The sequence below is a fragment of the Anolis carolinensis genome, chromosome 5, assembly GCF_035594765.1.
Source record: "Anolis carolinensis isolate JA03-04 chromosome 5, rAnoCar3.1.pri, whole genome shotgun sequence".
Lineage (NCBI taxonomy): Eukaryota > Metazoa > Chordata > Lepidosauria > Squamata > Dactyloidae > Anolis > Anolis carolinensis.
In genome coordinates, this window is record NC_085845.1 from 45,104,180 (window position 1) to 45,122,640 (window position 18,461).

The window sequence follows — 18,461 nt, forward strand, 5'->3', positions numbered from 1 at the left end:
AGTGTAACAGAAGGGTGTTGAGAACACAACATTGCTGAAAGGAATAGTTGTATTGGATGTTTCAGCTGGTGACTTTGACCCTTGGAGCTTGCTTTGTGGATTGTGGATTTTGGTGAGCTGTTGGTGTGGTTTGATTTTCAGACTGGATACTTGGATGATGTTTGCTACCTGCCTTGTTTGAACTAGCTGGTGAGTCTCGTATCTATGTGACCTTCGGACGGGATTTTGGTATTCTCCGCTGCTTTAAACTCTGTTAAGGCTACCTCTGTGCTGACTGTGAACTGCCCTGCCTCCGCTTGCCAAGTTTTGACTGCAGCATCTAGACACTACTCAGTCTGCATCCCCAGATGTTATTTGAATCAGCCCCTGGTGGCATAGTGGGTTAAAACTCTTATGCCAGCAGGACTGCTGACTTGAAGGTTGGGATGCTGACCTGAAGGTTGCCGGTATGAATCCAACCCAAGGAGAGTGCAGATGAGCTCCCTCTATCAGCTCCAGCTCCATGCAGGCACATGACAGAAGCCACCCACAAGGATGGTAAAAACATTTTAAAAACATCTGGGCATCCCCTGGGCAACATCCTTGCAGATGGCCAATTTTCTCACATCAGAAGCAAATTGCAGTTTTTCAAGTTGCTCCTGAAAAAATTGAATAACAACTCATCACCATATCCCTGGATTAACAGGTTTGTGTGTGTGGACCTGCTGCCAGTTCCTGGGATTTTTAATCCCACTTTTAAAACATTAATTTTGGCGTTGTCTGGAAGTGTCCTTGATTATCTGCTAGGTGGACTGGGTATAGTGAGAATTGCAGTCCAACCTCACCTGTGGTTCTTAAGTTGGGGAATGGACATCTTAAGGTCTAACATCATATCCACAAGCTTTGTGTCACCATTCAAAACCCACTACAGTAGAGTCTCACTAATCCAAGCCTCACTTATCCAAGCCTCTGGATAATCCAAGCCATTCTTGTAGTCAATGTTTTCAATATATCGTGATATTTTGGTGCGAAATTCGTAAATACAGTAATTACAACGTAACATTACTGCGTATTGAACTACTTTTTCTGTCAAATTTGTTGTATAACATGAAGTTTTGGTGCTTCATTTGTAAAATCATAACCTAATTTGATGTTTAATAGGCTTTTCCTTAATCCCTCCTTATTATCCAAGATATTTGCTTATCCAAGCTTCTGCCGGCCCGTTTAGCTTGGATAAGTGAGACTCTACTGTATCTTGATAAACACAACAAACTGCAACCTTCCAGATATTACTGTATCACAACTTTCATTAGTTCTACTCTTTATGTCTAATGATGAGGAATATAGGAGTTGTACGAGTTGTAGGCCATCATCTAGAAGGCCAGCTAAAATGACATGATGGGCCTTGAATATGAACACGTGAGCTCTGATAGATCTTCCATATAAACTGAGTATGGCTGAATGCTAAGGTACTACATTCTACTATGTCACAATGCATGCTGTTGTTGTTGTATTTTGAACTGCTGTTAACATGTTATTCTGTCTCATACTTATTAAAAGAACCATCACTCTTTTGCTTGCAATTCTAAGAAGGCTACAGGATGTGCACAATTCAATAAATACAGCATGTGTGAAAGATTATGTGTTGTGGAAGATCACAATGTTATCCTTTGCATGATATCCAAATATTTACAAACAGACCTTGCTTTCATTTCTGAAATGGTGAATGGAATTTCTAAAATTTATAAACTGCAATATAGATTCAAGTGTTAGCGAAGTTTCCAAAAAAAGAGGCACCTTTATAAGATTGTTTAGTAGTTCAGGGATTTTTTTGCACTTGCTTATGAGTGAAAAGACAAAGAAACATTGTATAAAATAGACTAATAGATGGAAATTGGCTTAATTTTCCAAAGCTACAGTTTTCATGGTACATAATTTGTTGTCTCCATGAAAAATTCTGATTTTGTCCATTCCTTAGCAATGCTATAGTATCAGTATCAAATCAAAAGGAAAACTGTCTGTAAAAACAAGAAGCAAACATGCATAGATTCCAGAGATGAAGGATTTTTACAGCCTCAGCAAAAACCAGCTTCTCTCCTGAAGTCAGGAAGCATGTCACATTTTAAGTAGTTTGGCCCTAAAACAAAAGTAGAAAGATAACTTCTCCTATTGCCCAATGTAAATTAGTCAAGTTAGCATCCAACAGCAGGGATATTACTTTCATCTTTGTTTATATATACCAGCAAGAGTCTAATTCACCAGAGCTTTGGCAGAAAAGCAATTACTTAGAAAGGTGTTTAGTAGCACTCAACCATTAGCAAAGAAGAAAACAGATTATACTGGAAAATCTGTGAATACTAAAGCAATAAGCTGCCAACCGCTGCCAAATATTCATGCACAGGCAACTGCCAATGTGAATTACTTTTACCTATAAATTTACCATCCCTGAACACTCTGCATATCTTCAGATCTCCTTCCTTGTCAAAACAAGATGATGGACTTCTAGCCAATGAAACCAGTTCCTTAGCATTGTATCGCATCTGGCTGTTCATGAAGATGAGGAGGAGGAAGTGGATGATAATAGGGATGTTAATGAATTGGTCGAAAGTGTGCAACTTCTAGTCAACAGACAAGATCAGCTGCAACATTAAAACAAAACAAAAAAAGAAAATGTAGTAATGCACAGTCACAACCTGATATCTTATTTCTGAATTTTTTCTTTGGGCTAACAACCAACTAACAATATTGATGTAAATTCATCTTATGAAGTTTTATGGATCAAGTTATTGATTCAGGTTGTCTAAACTTCTGAACAGAAATTGCAGTACTAGCAGTTTAGTGAAGCAGGGCTCACAAGGATCAAAGCCCTTGGACCTTTTGATTGATATCATCTGCCAACCTTTTCAACCGTATTCCCACAGTTCTGGAAAGAGGCCTGACTTCCCCGCAATGAGGTATTGTCATCAGTTTACCATGTGTGTATAGACAGAAAGAGAGTGGGTTAAACTGCTAAGCTGCTGAACTTGGGAACGAAGGGTTGGCAGATCGGCTCTGGGGAGCGGGGTGAGATCCCACTGTTGGCCCCAGCTTCTGTCAATCTAGCAGTTCAAAAACATGCAAATGTGAGTAGATCAATAAGTACTGCTTGAGTGGGAAGGTAACAGTGCTCCATGCAGTCATGCTGGCCACATGACCTTGGAGGTGTCTATGGATAATACCGTCTCTTTGACTTAGAAATTGAGATGACCACCAACCCCAGAGTCAGACATGACTGGACTTAATGTCAGGGGAAAACCTTTACCTTAACCTTACCCTGTCATAATTATTTGGAGGTGGCTCTCTAAAAATGTTCCTGGTAGAAATAAAAACTGCTAGAAATTATTTTAACTCAACACAGCAACTCACATTTTTGGATGCTCTGTGAAGATGTCTCTATAGAAACTGTCCCGATGATAGCCTGCACTTCAGAATTTGCCAGAGCTTCACTGCCTGTACCACTAGAATTCAAATAAAGAGGCTCATTTCTTTGTCTCACGTAATGTATGGATGTATCGCAGATGGCGCCAACATAAATGAGCCTGCACCTCCTGTGAGAGAGAGTAAGAGAAATGCCTCTTGCACAGTAGTTCTGCCACCTGCGGTTCCTGTATATAGAAATAATCAACTTTGTAAACCTATGCTGTAATCAACTTTTTAAAATGCTATCAAACTGTTTTTAGGCACAGTCTAAGAGTCACATATCCTGAACAGATTTAGACTTGCTCCTAAGGAAATGTCTATCAGACTGCACTGATTAATTGAATACTTCTAGGGCTTTCTTTCTCTTAAAACTGAACTTCCTAAAAATGAAAGGAAAAAGGAGAGATAGAAAACCTAAGCTGAAGGAAGTCCAATATTTCACATATAATCAGTCTACTAAACCAACTACAGTCTTGTATAATCCTAACAGTTCCTACAGAGGGAGAAAAGACTTGCACTATTTTGAGTTCTTCAAAACAGTAGTGCTGTTAAGGTGATTCAATAATGGCTACAAGCAAAGTGGAAAGAAGACATGATTATATGGCTTTGGACCAGGCTATCTGAATCAGAGTGTCTTCTTCTAAACCAATCTCCCAATTCACTACATTTTAAATATATGACTTTTTAGATTAAAGTGTTGTGTAAATGTGTTGTTGAAGGCTTTCATGGCTGGGATCACAGGGTTGTTGTATGTTTTCCAGGCTGCATGGCCATGTTCTAGAAGTATTCTCTCCTGATGTTTCGCCCACATCTATGGCAGGTATCCTCAGAGGTCGTGAGGTATACCTTATGACATCTGAGGATACCTGCCATAGATGTGGGCGAAACATCAGGAGAGAATACTTCTAGAACATGGCCATGCAGCCCGGAAAACATACAACAACCCTGTTGTGTAAATGTATGTTATTGTTTTATATGCTTATGTGGTGTGTATTTTATGTGAGCAGCCCTTTGGAGTGCTTTTCTGAATCTCCCAGAGTCCCTTCAGAGAGATGGTGGAGGGACATAAATGAAGATATATATTCTCTTTCTCTTTTAAGCATCTACTTCCCTTCGGATAGTTAGGCAGGGAAGTTATCGGAAAGAAGCTGCAACTACTCAAAAGGCCCTATCTTTGGAACGTCCTTCCAAATAGGCTCAACCGTTATTATCACTCTAGACATCTAGGAAATACACTTTTTTGTGAGAAGATCTGCAGGGCTTTGTTGTTGCTACTGCTAATTTCTATGATTATTATACCGAATTATATTCGATGTTATGAGAATTTCAATGCTATTTTATGTAAGTACCATTGGACATTTGCTTAGAAGGTCATTCGCTTGAGTGACATTGAAGTGGTTGCTAATGGTTTCCATGTCAGTAAGATGGTTAATGTACAGGATTGCAACTCATCTGTTAATGAACTTTCTAAAGTATTAAACCAATCTTGGGTGATAGGCTTCACCATGTTCAATCAATTGTCTACAGTTCAAATTAAAACCCAAAGCAAGTCAACACTACACTGACATAAGTGTCACAAAATGATGCTGTGAGTAAACCACAGGGCTGTAAATTGGTAAGCCTTTGAGGTAGAGTGACCAACTCCCCAAGTTTGGAGAAGAGCACACTAGACTCCCCAGAAACCATTGAGTCTACAATGGTCTACTACTGAAATTGCTATAATTTTTTTCAGTGATCTGAAGTCATTTAAACCTTAATTATTTTGAATGTATTTAAGGAGAAAGGTAGCTAAATCTTAAATGCAAAAAACCAATCAACAATGAAAACTCTGAGAAGCACCTTGCAGTCTTAAAACCTCCTGCAGTACCATTTACTCCTGAGCAGACACCGAGTAATAAGGTCAGCACACTCAGGAGAAGGGATGTTCAAACTGGTGAAAATGTCACACAGGGACAGAGCCATTATCCTCATCATATTCTAGATGCAGCCTTCATAATTTAATATGTGCTAGAGCTTTGCAGTCATGAATCTTATCACTCTATTAATAATCTGCTATAGTTCACTAAACACAAAAATGTCAATAATGGGACCTTCTTCTAAAATAAGGCTTTCCTATGAGTCAGAATATTTTTGTCTTTGTAATTTGATTGATTGAATGACTGGACTGGAGAAAGCAGGGGACAATTTCATATATCATAAGAACATAAGAAGAGGGGCATTCGATCAAACTAAAGGCCTATCAAATCTGGAATTCAGTTCCTACAAAGGCTTCCCAGATACCTATAAGAGATTCCCAAGCAAGACATGAATGGGAAAGCACCACTTCAATCATGTTCCCTAAGAAATAGTATAGGGGTCACTTAGGATATCTTCACTCGGCCCTTTCGGGCTGTGTTGTTGTGCTGGCAATTTTTGGTAAAAGGGAAGGCACGCACGGCAGTTTGTGGCACCCCATATGCCCTCCCTCCTCCCGTCATCACATGGCGTAGATGGGAGAGGGTGCTTTGGCACCCTTTCCGATGTGTTGTCCCCATTGTAACATAGTAACAACTGCCCTACAGTGGGAACAACCTAACACCCTCCCCCCCAAAAAAACCCCTTTAAAATGACATAAAAACTTACCGGGCTGCCATTATGTGTCTCTGGAGCTTTCTGGCACATACTAACATTGCACTAGGAGGTGGAGGGGGGGCAAATCACCCCTCTACCCCCCCCCCCACTGCTTCCCAGAGCAACATTGGCATATTTGCCATTCTACACAGAGAAGGTAATAGTTCCTTTTTATATAAGAGTTAAGGTATAGCGCTCACACTGACCCATGGATTAGTCAACCCAAAAAATCTGGGTTGATTTTTTAAAACAATATTTCTAGAGTTCTTCATGAGTATATAGGGAAGACATCCAAAAATGTGTCCTAACTGTGCATATTGCCACAGTTCATTTGATAACAAGACATCTATGTTGAACATGGAAAATTTTCTTATCTGGGCTATATCAACCGATCAAAGAATAAATCCCATAGTCAATCAATTTCTTTCACCAAAAACATTTTTCACAATCTTTAAATTAGGATTATCCCATAGAGTTATCTCAGCATGACCACATTAGACAAAATTATAATTGACAAGATATTCTATGCAAAGCCAGCCTGGAGGCAGAGACTGCAGGGAATATCATTCCTTTCTTCAAAGTGGTATGGTTGTAATTGTTAATGTCCCTACAATGCACTGTAGTGCTTTTCAGCTAAGCCAATGCAGGAGGAAAAAATGCTAAAATACTGTATGTTTTATAGTATCTGCATTTCTAAAACACCAGTTTAGCAAAATATATGTTAATATGTGTGTATATGTCAGTGAGAAAAAGTATTTTCAGTTGCATATTGAATTGTTTGAATGGAAAATCATATATGCCAGTGGTTCTCAACCTTCCTAACTCCGTGACCCCTTAATACAGTTCCTCATGTTGTGGTGACCCCCAACTATAACATTATTTTCATTGCTACTTTATAATTGTAATTTTGCTACTGTAATGAATCATAATGTAAATATCTGATATGCAGGCTGTATTTTCATTCATTGGACCAAATTTGGCACAAATAGCCGATATGCCCAAATTTGAATACTGGTGGGAATGGGGGGGGGGGGGGGATTATTTTGTCATTTGGGAGTTGTAGTTACTGGGATTTATCGTTAACCTACAATCAAAGAGCATTCTGAACTCCACCAACAATGGAACTGAACCAAACTTGGCACACAGAACTCCCATGACTGACAGACAATATTGGAAGGGTTTGGCAGGCAGAGAGATCTTCAGCCTTCTCTGTCAAAAGGGTTCTTTCCTATGACCATCAGAAATATGTGTTTTCTGATAGTCTTTGGCGACCCCTCCAGAGATCCCGAACCCCAGGTTGAAAAACGCTGATATATACAAGTTCTCAATTTTTGATTAAAAAGTTTTATATTTGAGCACAACCTTTTATTTGATATACTTTTTATTAATCCAGAGCAAAGCTGCCACAAATTGGCCAATTAATAACACCTATGGAATCTAAATCGCAACATGCAAAAATATGAAGCAAACAAAGATATTTTGAATATTTAATAATAATGACACAAACGTTCCAGTTGCTACTTTGTAAACCTATTTCAGAAGGAAGCTTCCAAGTAAAGCATAAACAACCCTACCTGAACTGTTAACAGAATGTCAAAAGCTATGTATCTGACATCACTTCTCATATGGAAGGTGTTAGCACTGCTTTATTAATCCTCTATTTTTGTACATCTTTTTGTTAAAAGTGGCATTAATAGCCCGTTTACCTGTCTGATGAACATTACATGCTGTTTTCTCACTCCTGCCTTCCTCCTGTGTATATTCCATCTGCTTGTCATTTTTAATTTGGTTGTCCAAATAAATAAAAAGAAAGCTAAAAATAGAACTGCAAGAGCATCTGAAGTAACAATGGTGTCGCAGGGAGTAGGGAAGAAGGGCAGTGCAGGGAGAAAGGAGGACAAGAAGGATGTTTATCAGCAATAGCTCTTGCTCTTTCCATATGCCTCACATTGATTTAATTTCTCTTGCTTGAAATTTACAAAAAGGATTTATTAGCATAGAGCAAAGTTTCTATTTTAGACTTGCTCTGCCTTTAGTCTGAATGAGTAAAATGACTCATGCTGTTCTTGAAGACAATTTTACTAATGTGTTCTTTTGTGGGTGAAGCAGCTAATGCTCTGACAAACAGTCAGAGCATTCGCTCCAAGGGAAAAGAATCCTGCGAAGTAACAGCAATCTTATGCAAAAATTATGGATTTTCATGGTGTCCTGGTTGCAATTTTTCTTCTTAAATAAGAGCCACATTATTAATCTAGATAGAAACTGTGTAGCTTTGAACAGTGATGAGGCAGCAGTTTCAGGAAATTGCAGGGAAAATGCCCATAATGAAGAGTAGTTTTAAAAAAAATGGATCGTTGTGATAAAGTCTTTCCCCAAAACCAATTTTCTACAGCTAGTGTCTCCAATGGATATTCCCAGTATCCAACTCTTCAATATTTATTTGGCCTCACTCTAGGTCAGGGTTTCTTAATCAGGGTTATCTGGAACATGAAGCTTTGCTTAGAGCAGGGGTGTCAAACCCATTTTCACCAAGGGCCTCATCAGCCTTACGGTTGCCTTCAGAGGGCCAGTTATATAATATAATAATAAATCTTTCTTTGTACCTCACCACCATCTCCCCTAGGGGACTCAGGGAGGCTCACAGAAGCACTATAGTGCCGCATATAAATCACAATACACAGTACACAAGTATAAATATATGAAATAACTATAAAAACAATACATGTAAAATCCCAGTAAAATTGTAAAAATTATAAAATTCCCTAAAATGCAGTAGAATCTGCAAATAAGCTGGCTATCTGCAATAACAAAGTGTGGAGTGGCAGTTGGTAGGTCATCTAGCTGGCTAGATTACACAGGCTCAAAGGCCTGTCCGAGGAGCCATGTTTTTAAACCAGCCCAAAAGGCTTGAAGGATGGGGGCTAGTCTAATTTCTTTAGGTAGGGTATTCCAGAGCTGTGGAGCCACCGAGAAGGCTCTCTCTATCGTCCCCACCAACCACATTTGAGATGGTGGTAGGACCGAGAGAAGAGCCTTCTCAGCAGATATCAATGCCCACGCCGGTTCATAAAAGGAGATGTGGTCTCAAAGATAGGTTGGACCCGAAGCATATAGGGCTTTATAGGTAATCACTACACTTTGAATTGGGCCCGGGTCTTAGAGTTACAGTTATAATTGTAAGACTATATATCATAAATGTAACTATGTTGCCCTGGCTTTGAATGCCTTGAGGGGCACATAAAATGCTGTGGTGGGCCAGATTTGGGCCACAGACCTTCCATTTGAGATGTGTGCCTTAGAGGTTTTTAGGGTTCTGTGAAACAAATATTTTCGGCTATATAAAAACTAATTTTATGCAGGGATTTCCCTGAGACCTGAAAATTATTTCAAGGTGTCCTCCATGGCAAAAAGGCTGAAAAAAGCTGCCCAAGGCAAAGAGACTTCCAACAACAATAACAGGAGCACTTGTCTTACTTTCTAGGACAGCTGGAAATGAAACTTTTTAGTGTCTTCAGATGATTGCAGTGTGTAACCATTACAAAAGGCCCTAGCTTTAGGTGTTTCTTTTATTACTGTTGATATAAATGCTCTCTTCTCTCCACTAAAATTTATAGTACCTTCTCTGTTGCAAGGGCAAAAATAAAAACAAATCCCCATATTCCCACCACCACATCCCAAAGCTATTTGTCTTAAGAATCAAAGTATACCTCACAGCAAATATGCTACTCTTGAAATCCTATAAACGGTAGATGTACATTTCTCTTTCTCCTGCAATGGAGTTATTTTCAGAAGATGCAATTAAAACAGAAACACAGTTGAGGGACAGGTACTTGGCCATTTCCCTGTTTGTGGTTACACCACTCTTCATCACCACTTTATAAAGAAGGTTTCTTGCACAAAATAAGAAAAATGTAATGTTGGGATGCGGCTATATACAATTGCTACTGTTACTGGTGTTGTCGTTAACTTTGTTTACATCATGTTTTTCCCAAAAACTGTACTCAAGACAGATGCATTGGCCTTCTGGGCACACCTGGGTGTTCCCATTTCATATGTTGTTGGGGTTTTTTTTAACTTTGTTTTATTCATAGAATCCTTCATTTACTACAGCACTATTGACAGATTTGAGTGGACAAAAGACGTCAGGGACCTAGAAGCTTATCTGGACTTGGGGAATAATGTTCCAAGCAGAGATGAATGGCTTTTACTTTCCCACAATGCCTCAGCATAATGCTAGATGCAACCATCAATATTTATTTATTGTGTCAGAAGCGAACCAAGGGTACAAATTATAATGTATTTGAAAACACAAACAGAGTTTTATACTAAATGTCCTTTGACCAGTAGCTGGCCACTTGGAGTGCCTCTGGTGTTGCTATAAGAAGGTTCTCCACTGTGCCTGTGGCAGGGCTCAGACTGCATTGTAGGTGGTGGTCTGTGGTTTGCTCTTCTCCATACTCACATGCCGTGGACACCACTTTGTGGCCACATTTCTTAAGGATGGCTCTGCCATCAGTAGAAAATAAAATGGTCTACAGAGCAATCAGCACTGGGCCCAAGTAGCCAGAGTACTTATGGTTCCTCAAGTATGCCAAGAGCTAATCCAAGACCATGTGTACTGACTCTTCTGTCGAGCTAAAATGCTCATATGAGATGCATTCTGAGGAAAGCTGAAGTATTTGCAATACTGTATTCCAGTCTCTTTCCATGATAATCCACATTGTCCTAAAAAGGCTTCATGTGCAGTTTCTTCAGGTTTGTTCCCTGTTTATTCTGCCTATTCTGATAGTACATTATTTGAACAATGTTTGACTTTCTCTACAAGCTACCTGTGGTCATGCACTTCAGCAACCCCTGGTTTTGAAAAGCTGCCTCTTGAGATTATAAAAGAAGCACTATCCGGCCCAGTCAGGGGAACTCTATGGAACATAATAACTACTTTGCTTCCTGCTTCCAAAATGTAGGATAGGAGGGGTGCTATGTTTCCTTCCCTGGAACTGGTTGTTGCATTAGAAGTCAACCAACATCCCCAAGACATTTCCAGGTGTGGCATGAGTACAATTTGGGATTAATTTTTTAAAATCATAAAACAATTTCAACAACACCTCTAAAATGTTATTTTAATGTTTAAATACAGGTTGGGTATTCCTTACCCAAAATGCTTGAGACTAGATGCATCTTGGAGTTTGGATTTTAAAATACCTATAATTGTACATATATACTTAATGCCATATCTTGGAGATGGGACCCAGGCCTAAACACATCATTCATTTATATTTCATATACACTTTATACAATAACCTGAATGTAATTGCATAACATGTTTTTAATAATTTTGTGTATGAAACAAAGTCTCAACCATCAGAAACCACAGGTTTCTATTTTAGTCACCCATGTGAACAATTATGGATTTAGAGACTCAAGGCAGACTCAAACTATTAATAGTTTAATTAATTTGATTTCAACCAATCAACATTAACACTAACATTTTCATATTTTGCAATGTGCACTCTCTGTTTTGGTCTTTGATGAGTTTGTGCTATAATACAGATGTTAATTCTTGCTGATTGTAATCATGCTACCCTCAACTGGCAAAAGCACCTTCTGATAAGCAGTACAGCTTTCCACAGTAGACTTGCAGGTAAGCTTGCTAAGTAAGATGCCATCAGATCAGAACGGAATCTTTAACTAAGGCCTCAAATGCAATATAACTGGCCTGTCATATTTCAGAGTCAGCAAAATAATACATTTAAGGACCTTTATAATAATAAAAAACACACAAAGGACCACAGACCAAAGTCTAAAATTATGTTGCTGTATAACTATTCATAAGATCTAAGAAATCATGAAACCTAAAAAGGGGGGGGGGGGGAGGCAAGCTGAAAATAATATGATTTCAAAATAATGTGACATATTCCAAAATACTAATTCCACATCTCTTAGATGCCTTACCTAAGAAAGGAGGAAACAAAAATCCATAATTAGGTATCCAAGTGCCACAATATACTGAGAACCTGAAAAAGCTATGAACTAAACTATGCAAACTTCAGAATACTGTATCTACTACCTGCTTTCTAATTAAAATGATATTCACTCCTGAGAACGCAGGCAAGCAAATAAATCTGAAAAATAGTGTCTCTGCATCATTATATTAAGGGAGAGTCATAAATCATTTTAACTGCATTGCTGCAATAAAAGATACAATGTTAACAGGCAATGAAAGTCTCAATTTAACAAGGAATGCTTATCACAAGGGGGGAGCATTAGAGAGGAGTCGTGGGAGGGAGAAAAGAAAAATTGGGGCATGTTAGTAATTTTAAAAAAATACAAACTTGCCAGTCTATATATATAAAAGGATAATGAAATTTCGGCCTAGGACAAAACAACAAAACTACACATCCCAGAAACACTAAACTTGGCAGCACAACCCCTCATCCATGCCTCTACGTTCATACAACAAAAAGAAAAGAAAAATAAAGTCCTAATTAGAGGGAGAGGAATAATTGTTTTTATCCAATTTCTGCCAGTTAGAAGGCTAAGCTCCACCCACTTGGTCTGCTGTCAGTTAGAAGGCTAAGCTCCACCCACTTGGTCTCCTAGCAACCCACTCAGCCCAGGGCCACTTCAATCAGGCCTCTTCCACACTGCCTATAAAATACAGATTATTTGATTTCAACTGGATTATATGGCAGTGTAGACTCAAGATGAGCACCAACCCCCAGAGTCAGACACAAGTGGACTTAATGTCAGGGGAAAATCTTTACCCTTTACCTTAACTACCACCAATTCCTCAATACATTATTTCCCATACCACCATACTTCGCCACAGCAACGCGTGGCCGGGCACAGCTAGTATAATACGAAACACATATTGCTATTTAACATACAAACCTGATTCTTAACTGAGGGTGCTTCCACATATTTCAGAAATGTGTGCCAAAGTGGGTTTTTAAACCGGCTTTGGCACACATTTCTGTCCCCACCCCAAAAATTGGGCTTTCCCAGTTGGATGTCCCCATGCCCTCCTGGTAGCTTTTGGAAGGACATAGGGCCACCCAAACACCCCCCAAAAGCCCTGAAAAAAGCATGAAAATTAAAAGAAAACTTACAGAGACACCATGAGGCCTCCTGGCATTTAGAAATGACAAGCCAGGAGGTGGGAGACAGGAGCGATTTTCCCTTTCCGCTGCCAATTGGCACATCATTTCTACACACCAGGAGACCTCCAGAGAGGCCTAATGGTGACCCGTTAAGTTTTCTCTTTTTTTTAATGGCTTGGGGAGGGGGGGGGGAGGTTGGGAAAGGGATGAGCACCCTCCTTGCTTCTCTGGGTTTTTGTCAGCCCAAAGAAGTAAGATGGGTGTGGAGACTATACCCCATCAGACTCAGGCCTTTCAGAAAGGCCGGATCTAAAAGGGTATCAAATAAATTCAGAACAAAGCAGGGTTTTCCTGCTTTGTCATTAATTAATCCTCTTTTACTGGAAGGGTTGTTAAGGGAAGGCCTTTAGTTTGACAGAGCTGTACTATTTCACCTGAAGGGCAACAGAGTTATATCAGCAAGATTAAAAGGTCTCCATATTTGTTGCTTTAAATTTGTGTCTACTGAACTATACTAAAATAGGGAGAACGTTATGACCGGAACCCTGTTGAACTTGCCACTGTGCAAACAGTCTTATTCATTTCATGGTTGGCCAATGTCCTATTGTTTTGTCTAAAGTAGAAGCATAGGACAAATTATATTTACCTTTTCATTGACTTGCTATTCAATTGATTCTGTGTCTGCTGATTAACTAAGGATTCCAACCATGTAGTTGCATCTCCTGGCATGGTGCCTATCTAGTCATCATTGCTTTCAACCTATTACTTTGTCCACTGGGACAGCAGAAACAGGCATGATATGTTCCCAATTCCATAATGGGAAAATAAGCAGGCATACTGGCAGGTGCACAATTTGTTGAACAATTGTGACATTCTGCTTAAGTGGTATATTACAATTACTGTATAACCACATCAGGCAATATGCAAACCTAGTGTAGAATCTTGACTCATCTTTCTGCTTTCTTTTGTTCCCTTTCAGATCTTACTCATTGGAAGGGGCACAACACAATTGTAATTGACACCATCTCTGCTAGATGTATACTGACATGGCAACCACCTGCTGCCTCTCTTTAGGTCTTCACATCACAGATCATTGCAAGTATACCTCAGGTGACAAAGTTGGTATGTTCCTCTTTTTTTTTTTTTTTTACTAAATATGCTGGTACCAGAAAAAGAATAAAGATATGTCCATACACCCCAAAACATGAGCATCTCAAATATTTTAGCAAACCTTTTATCTCAAGTTAACAAAATTCACCTGTGAAATGAAATACCCAGTTCAAAAACATTTTGAACCTTCTAGAAACCTCTTGAAAGCTTATTCAAAAATTCATCTTTCACCACCCTCCGTTTTCCTATGTCCATTTTTTAATGGCCAAATTTACAGATCTGTGGTTTGTTAACACTGGGGAAGAGCGGCCAATTTACTGCCCACCTTTTTCTGTTTTGCTGCCACAAACTCAGTAAAGAATTATGAAGGCAGCTACTGTTAACTTTACCTGTTGTAGGCAGCTACATGAGGGGCACTCAAAATAAAATGCCACTCTTTCCCAGTTCAACCTTTGTTTACAGCAGACATACTGCTGTATCCTGACACTGAAAGTCTGTGTTTCTCCAGTACTTCACCATTTTCCCATTGCTGGCACTGCTAAAAAAACTGCATAGCTAAACAAAAGATGAAGAGAAAGGGGATACAGAACACTTTTTAAAAGGGAGCTTCTTTATCAGCAGTGTTTTAAATTGTGGTATGCTTGTATAATATTAATTTGTAGTTTCTTTTCTCTTGTACACATTTAACTGGATTGGCATAGTAAAGATCATCTCATAGTAATAATGTGTAAATTAGATGTATTTATTTAAAACATTTCTAATCCACTTCTCTCCACCACAGTCCAAGACATTTCATGTAAAACACCTGCACATTCATATAAAATTCAGTGCAAGAAACACCAAACATCAATAGCAAGAACTACAAAACAATATACTTTAAAGAAAAGATTTGGTCCCTCAAGAATAATAATGCAAATGCCAATTAGAACTCTCAAGGTGCATCTGCACTGTAGAATTATGTAGTTTTACACCACTTTAACTGCCATGGCTCAATGATATGGAGCTGTAGTGTTACCACGTCTTTAACCTTCTCTGACAAAGAGTGCCTCACCGAACTACAGCTCACAGGATTCCGTAGCACTGAGCCATGACAGTTAAAATGGTGTCAACCTGAATTCATTATATCGTGTAGATGCACCCTTAGGCAAATGCGTGGTACATCTATACTGATCATGTAGCTTGTTGTGAGGTCAGATCAGCTCCATGACAGCTACATGCAGCATGGGGCTGATCTGGGTTAGTCTTGTTGCACTGCTGTTCAATGGAGGACTGTTTGAAAAAGGGGTCACTAGATAGGTAAAGGTAAAGGTTTCCCCTGACGTTAAGTCCAGTCGTGATCGACTCTGGGGGTTGGTGCTCATCTCCATTTCTAAGCCGAAGAGCCAGGGTTGTCCATAGACACCTCCAGGTCATGTTGCCGGCATGACTGCATGGAGCGCCGTTACCTTCCCGCCGGAGTGGTACCTATTGATCTACTCACATTTGCATGTTTTCGAACTGCTAGGTTGGCAGAAGCTGGGGCTAACAGCGGGTGCACATTCTGTTCCCTGGATTTGAACCTGGCACCTTTCGGTCCGCAAGTTCAGCAGCTCAGTGCTTTAACACACTGTGCCACCAGGGGCCCCTGGTCACTAGATACAAGTGTGCAAAAAGTACAACCATGGCCATAACCTAGATTCATGCTGGCAATAACGTCTCAACAGGGCTGTGTCCTTTATGAACAGGCAGTTCCGTATGGGAAACGATACCTCCGAGATATTCTCCAAGTGAATAACAAGGTATCGTCTCTCTATCCTGTGCATCTCACTGTATTAGCTAAACAGCACCACTCTTCTGAAGCAGAAAGAATGGTGAAGTTTCTTTCCAGGTCTTACCTCTTTCCCACATACAACAGAAAGTCCTAATGCTGTATGAAAATGCTGTCCTGTTTTGTTGTGCTTGAAAATAACTCATTCCTTATTCCGTTCCATACTGTATGAGTTTTCATTAACTGGAAGTAATGAAGAAACATCAGAAGTACAGAAAGAATCACCATGATAGATTTTATAATATTGTGTAAGTACTTTAGCAGTAAATGTGGATAATTACCTTGGTTATAAATATTGACTATAAATGATAACAACTAGGTTTTCTGCATTCCTAATGGATGAGTCTTCATTTCTCTAACACAACCAAGGTCAGTGTCAAGTGCCAAATTACTTTGCAAACATCCCCTCTTTCTCCTTCTTATAAACCTTTATTTTCAGATGGCGTCAATAAAAAACATGTCTCAAAGATACCTCTTTATTCCTAGACCAAATTATTTTTGAAAGCCTCGGGGCTAAAGAAACCCCAATGGCTCCTTATTATTTCTGAAATGTGATTATCCATAATAAGACACAATCTAGAAGTAAATATCTCAAAGTCAAAGCTATATAAGAATATGTAAAGGTCAGTCTGATTCACAGGTATCTTATCCCTTCCAACTGTGATGCACTACAGTAAAAATAATGAGCCTTTTAATGTTCTTTAAGTTTAACTAGACTTCTTGCTGGAATACTGCCACTTCCCCCTGCATACTGTGAAATGATTTCCAAAAAGTATGAGGACACAAACATCCCTCTCAATTGATGCCCTCAAAGCAAAAAATACGTGCTGTACATGGTTCTATCATTCTGTTTCAAGATATTCACAGTTGTACATGTTTCTTTTCCTAAAGAGAGGTAAAAATTACTGGGGCATGTGCAATTTTCAGGAGAAAAACAAGTTGTAGGAAGAGTTTAAAAGCCTTCTCTCCTCAAGATAAGTTCTTTCTTCAAATTGCATAGGCAACAAGGGAAAAGTCAAAATAAGCATGTCACGTGTAACTTCACCCTAGGATTCCAAAGAGAGAGTTCTAGTTATTTTCCCAGGTTTTGTGCAAAAGCAACACAGGTTGACAAGGACATACATTGCAGCACAGGAATTTCCTATTGGTTTTTATTCTATCTCCCATACTATCCTCCATAACTGTAGTTCTTAATACATTGTGAATGCCAAATCTTTAAAAATGTTTTTTGTTGTAAACAAGTTGAAAACATCATAAATACAATACATAGAGAAGAAGAAAAAAATTAAACCAAGATATTGACCAACACAGTGTAAGTAGATGCAAAAAAAAGTATCCTCACCATGTAAGTGCTAAAAATCACAGTTCAGCATAAGGAAAGAGTGTATCTTAAATAAAACTTTGTAAAGCTTGTGAGAACTGAAAGTTGAAACCAAGTGGTAAATAACAGCAATATGGGTGCCAGGGAAACTTTACTTGAAAGAAGATCAGAAAGACCACCATTGTTCAAGACTGAAAGTAGCACCACCGCCACAAAAATTAATATTGCATACTTCAGGCCTTACAATGGGGGGACACTGAAAGAAGAGGTGCATGGACTACATCAAGGGCCCTTCCACACAGTCATATAACCCAGAATATCAAGGCAGAAAATCCCACAATATATGCTTTGAACGGGGGGCCCTTCCACATAGCCATATAACCCAGAATATTAAGGCAGAAAATCCTACAATATATGCTTTGAATTGGGTTATCTGAGTCCACACTGCCATATATTCCAGTTCAAAGCAGAAAATGTGGGATTTTATTCAGCTGTGTGGAAGGGGCCTAAGTTGCCTTTCAGATATTCTTCCACTCCAAATCACAGATTTCAATGTTGGCTATGTTAACCAGGGCCGCTAAGATTTGAAACCCAACAGTATCTCAGATGTTCATGACTCCCACTTCAGCTTAAAGATATACCGTAGGTGGCTGTTAATGAGAACCAGCATGGTGAACTTTTAGTTTTAGTGTTGGTGTGTGCCTTCAGGAGACCAGAATTCAGATCTCCATTCAGTCATGGAAATCCATTGGGTGATCTTGTGCAATTTACATTCTCTCAGTCCCAGAAGAAGACAATTGCTAACCTTCTCTGAGTAAATTTTGCCAAGAAAATATTGCTATAGGTTCACTTCAGGGTCACCATAAGTTGAAAGCAACATGAATACAAACAACAACAACAACAAGAAGAACAACAACAAAGTTTTAATGGGGCAAAGTATTCTAAAAGATATTAAGATCCCCAGAGATATACTGTTAATTCACTGCAGAATAGCTGACTGATGATACCACAAAGGGCTTTGTGGAGGAAAGAGATATATCACTCAGTGCACACCAATATCAGCCATTTTATTTAT

The 18,461-nt window shown here is 39.1% G+C and overlaps 1 protein-coding gene across 5 annotated transcripts in view; it reads right to left on the minus strand.

Annotated features, from left to right (window-relative positions):
- Positions 1–18,461, minus strand: part of inpp4b (inositol polyphosphate-4-phosphatase type II B) — a 313,356-nt gene that overhangs the window by 249,236 nt on the left and 45,659 nt on the right. The window contains exons 2-3 of one of the 5 annotated variants that reach the window (XM_008111861.3): positions 3,385–3,566; positions 2,408–2,618 (exon numbers count right to left, since the gene is read on the minus strand). The exons of 3 other annotated variants lie outside the window; for them this stretch is intronic. In XM_008111861.3, the coding sequence (XP_008110068.1) occupies positions 2,408–2,531 (124 nt within the window). In that variant the 5' untranslated portion in view covers positions 2,532–2,618; positions 3,385–3,566. The remainder of the gene's footprint in view (positions 1–2,407; positions 2,619–3,384; positions 3,567–18,461) is intronic. One more of the 5 variants, XM_062980901.1, reaches the window with a different exon arrangement.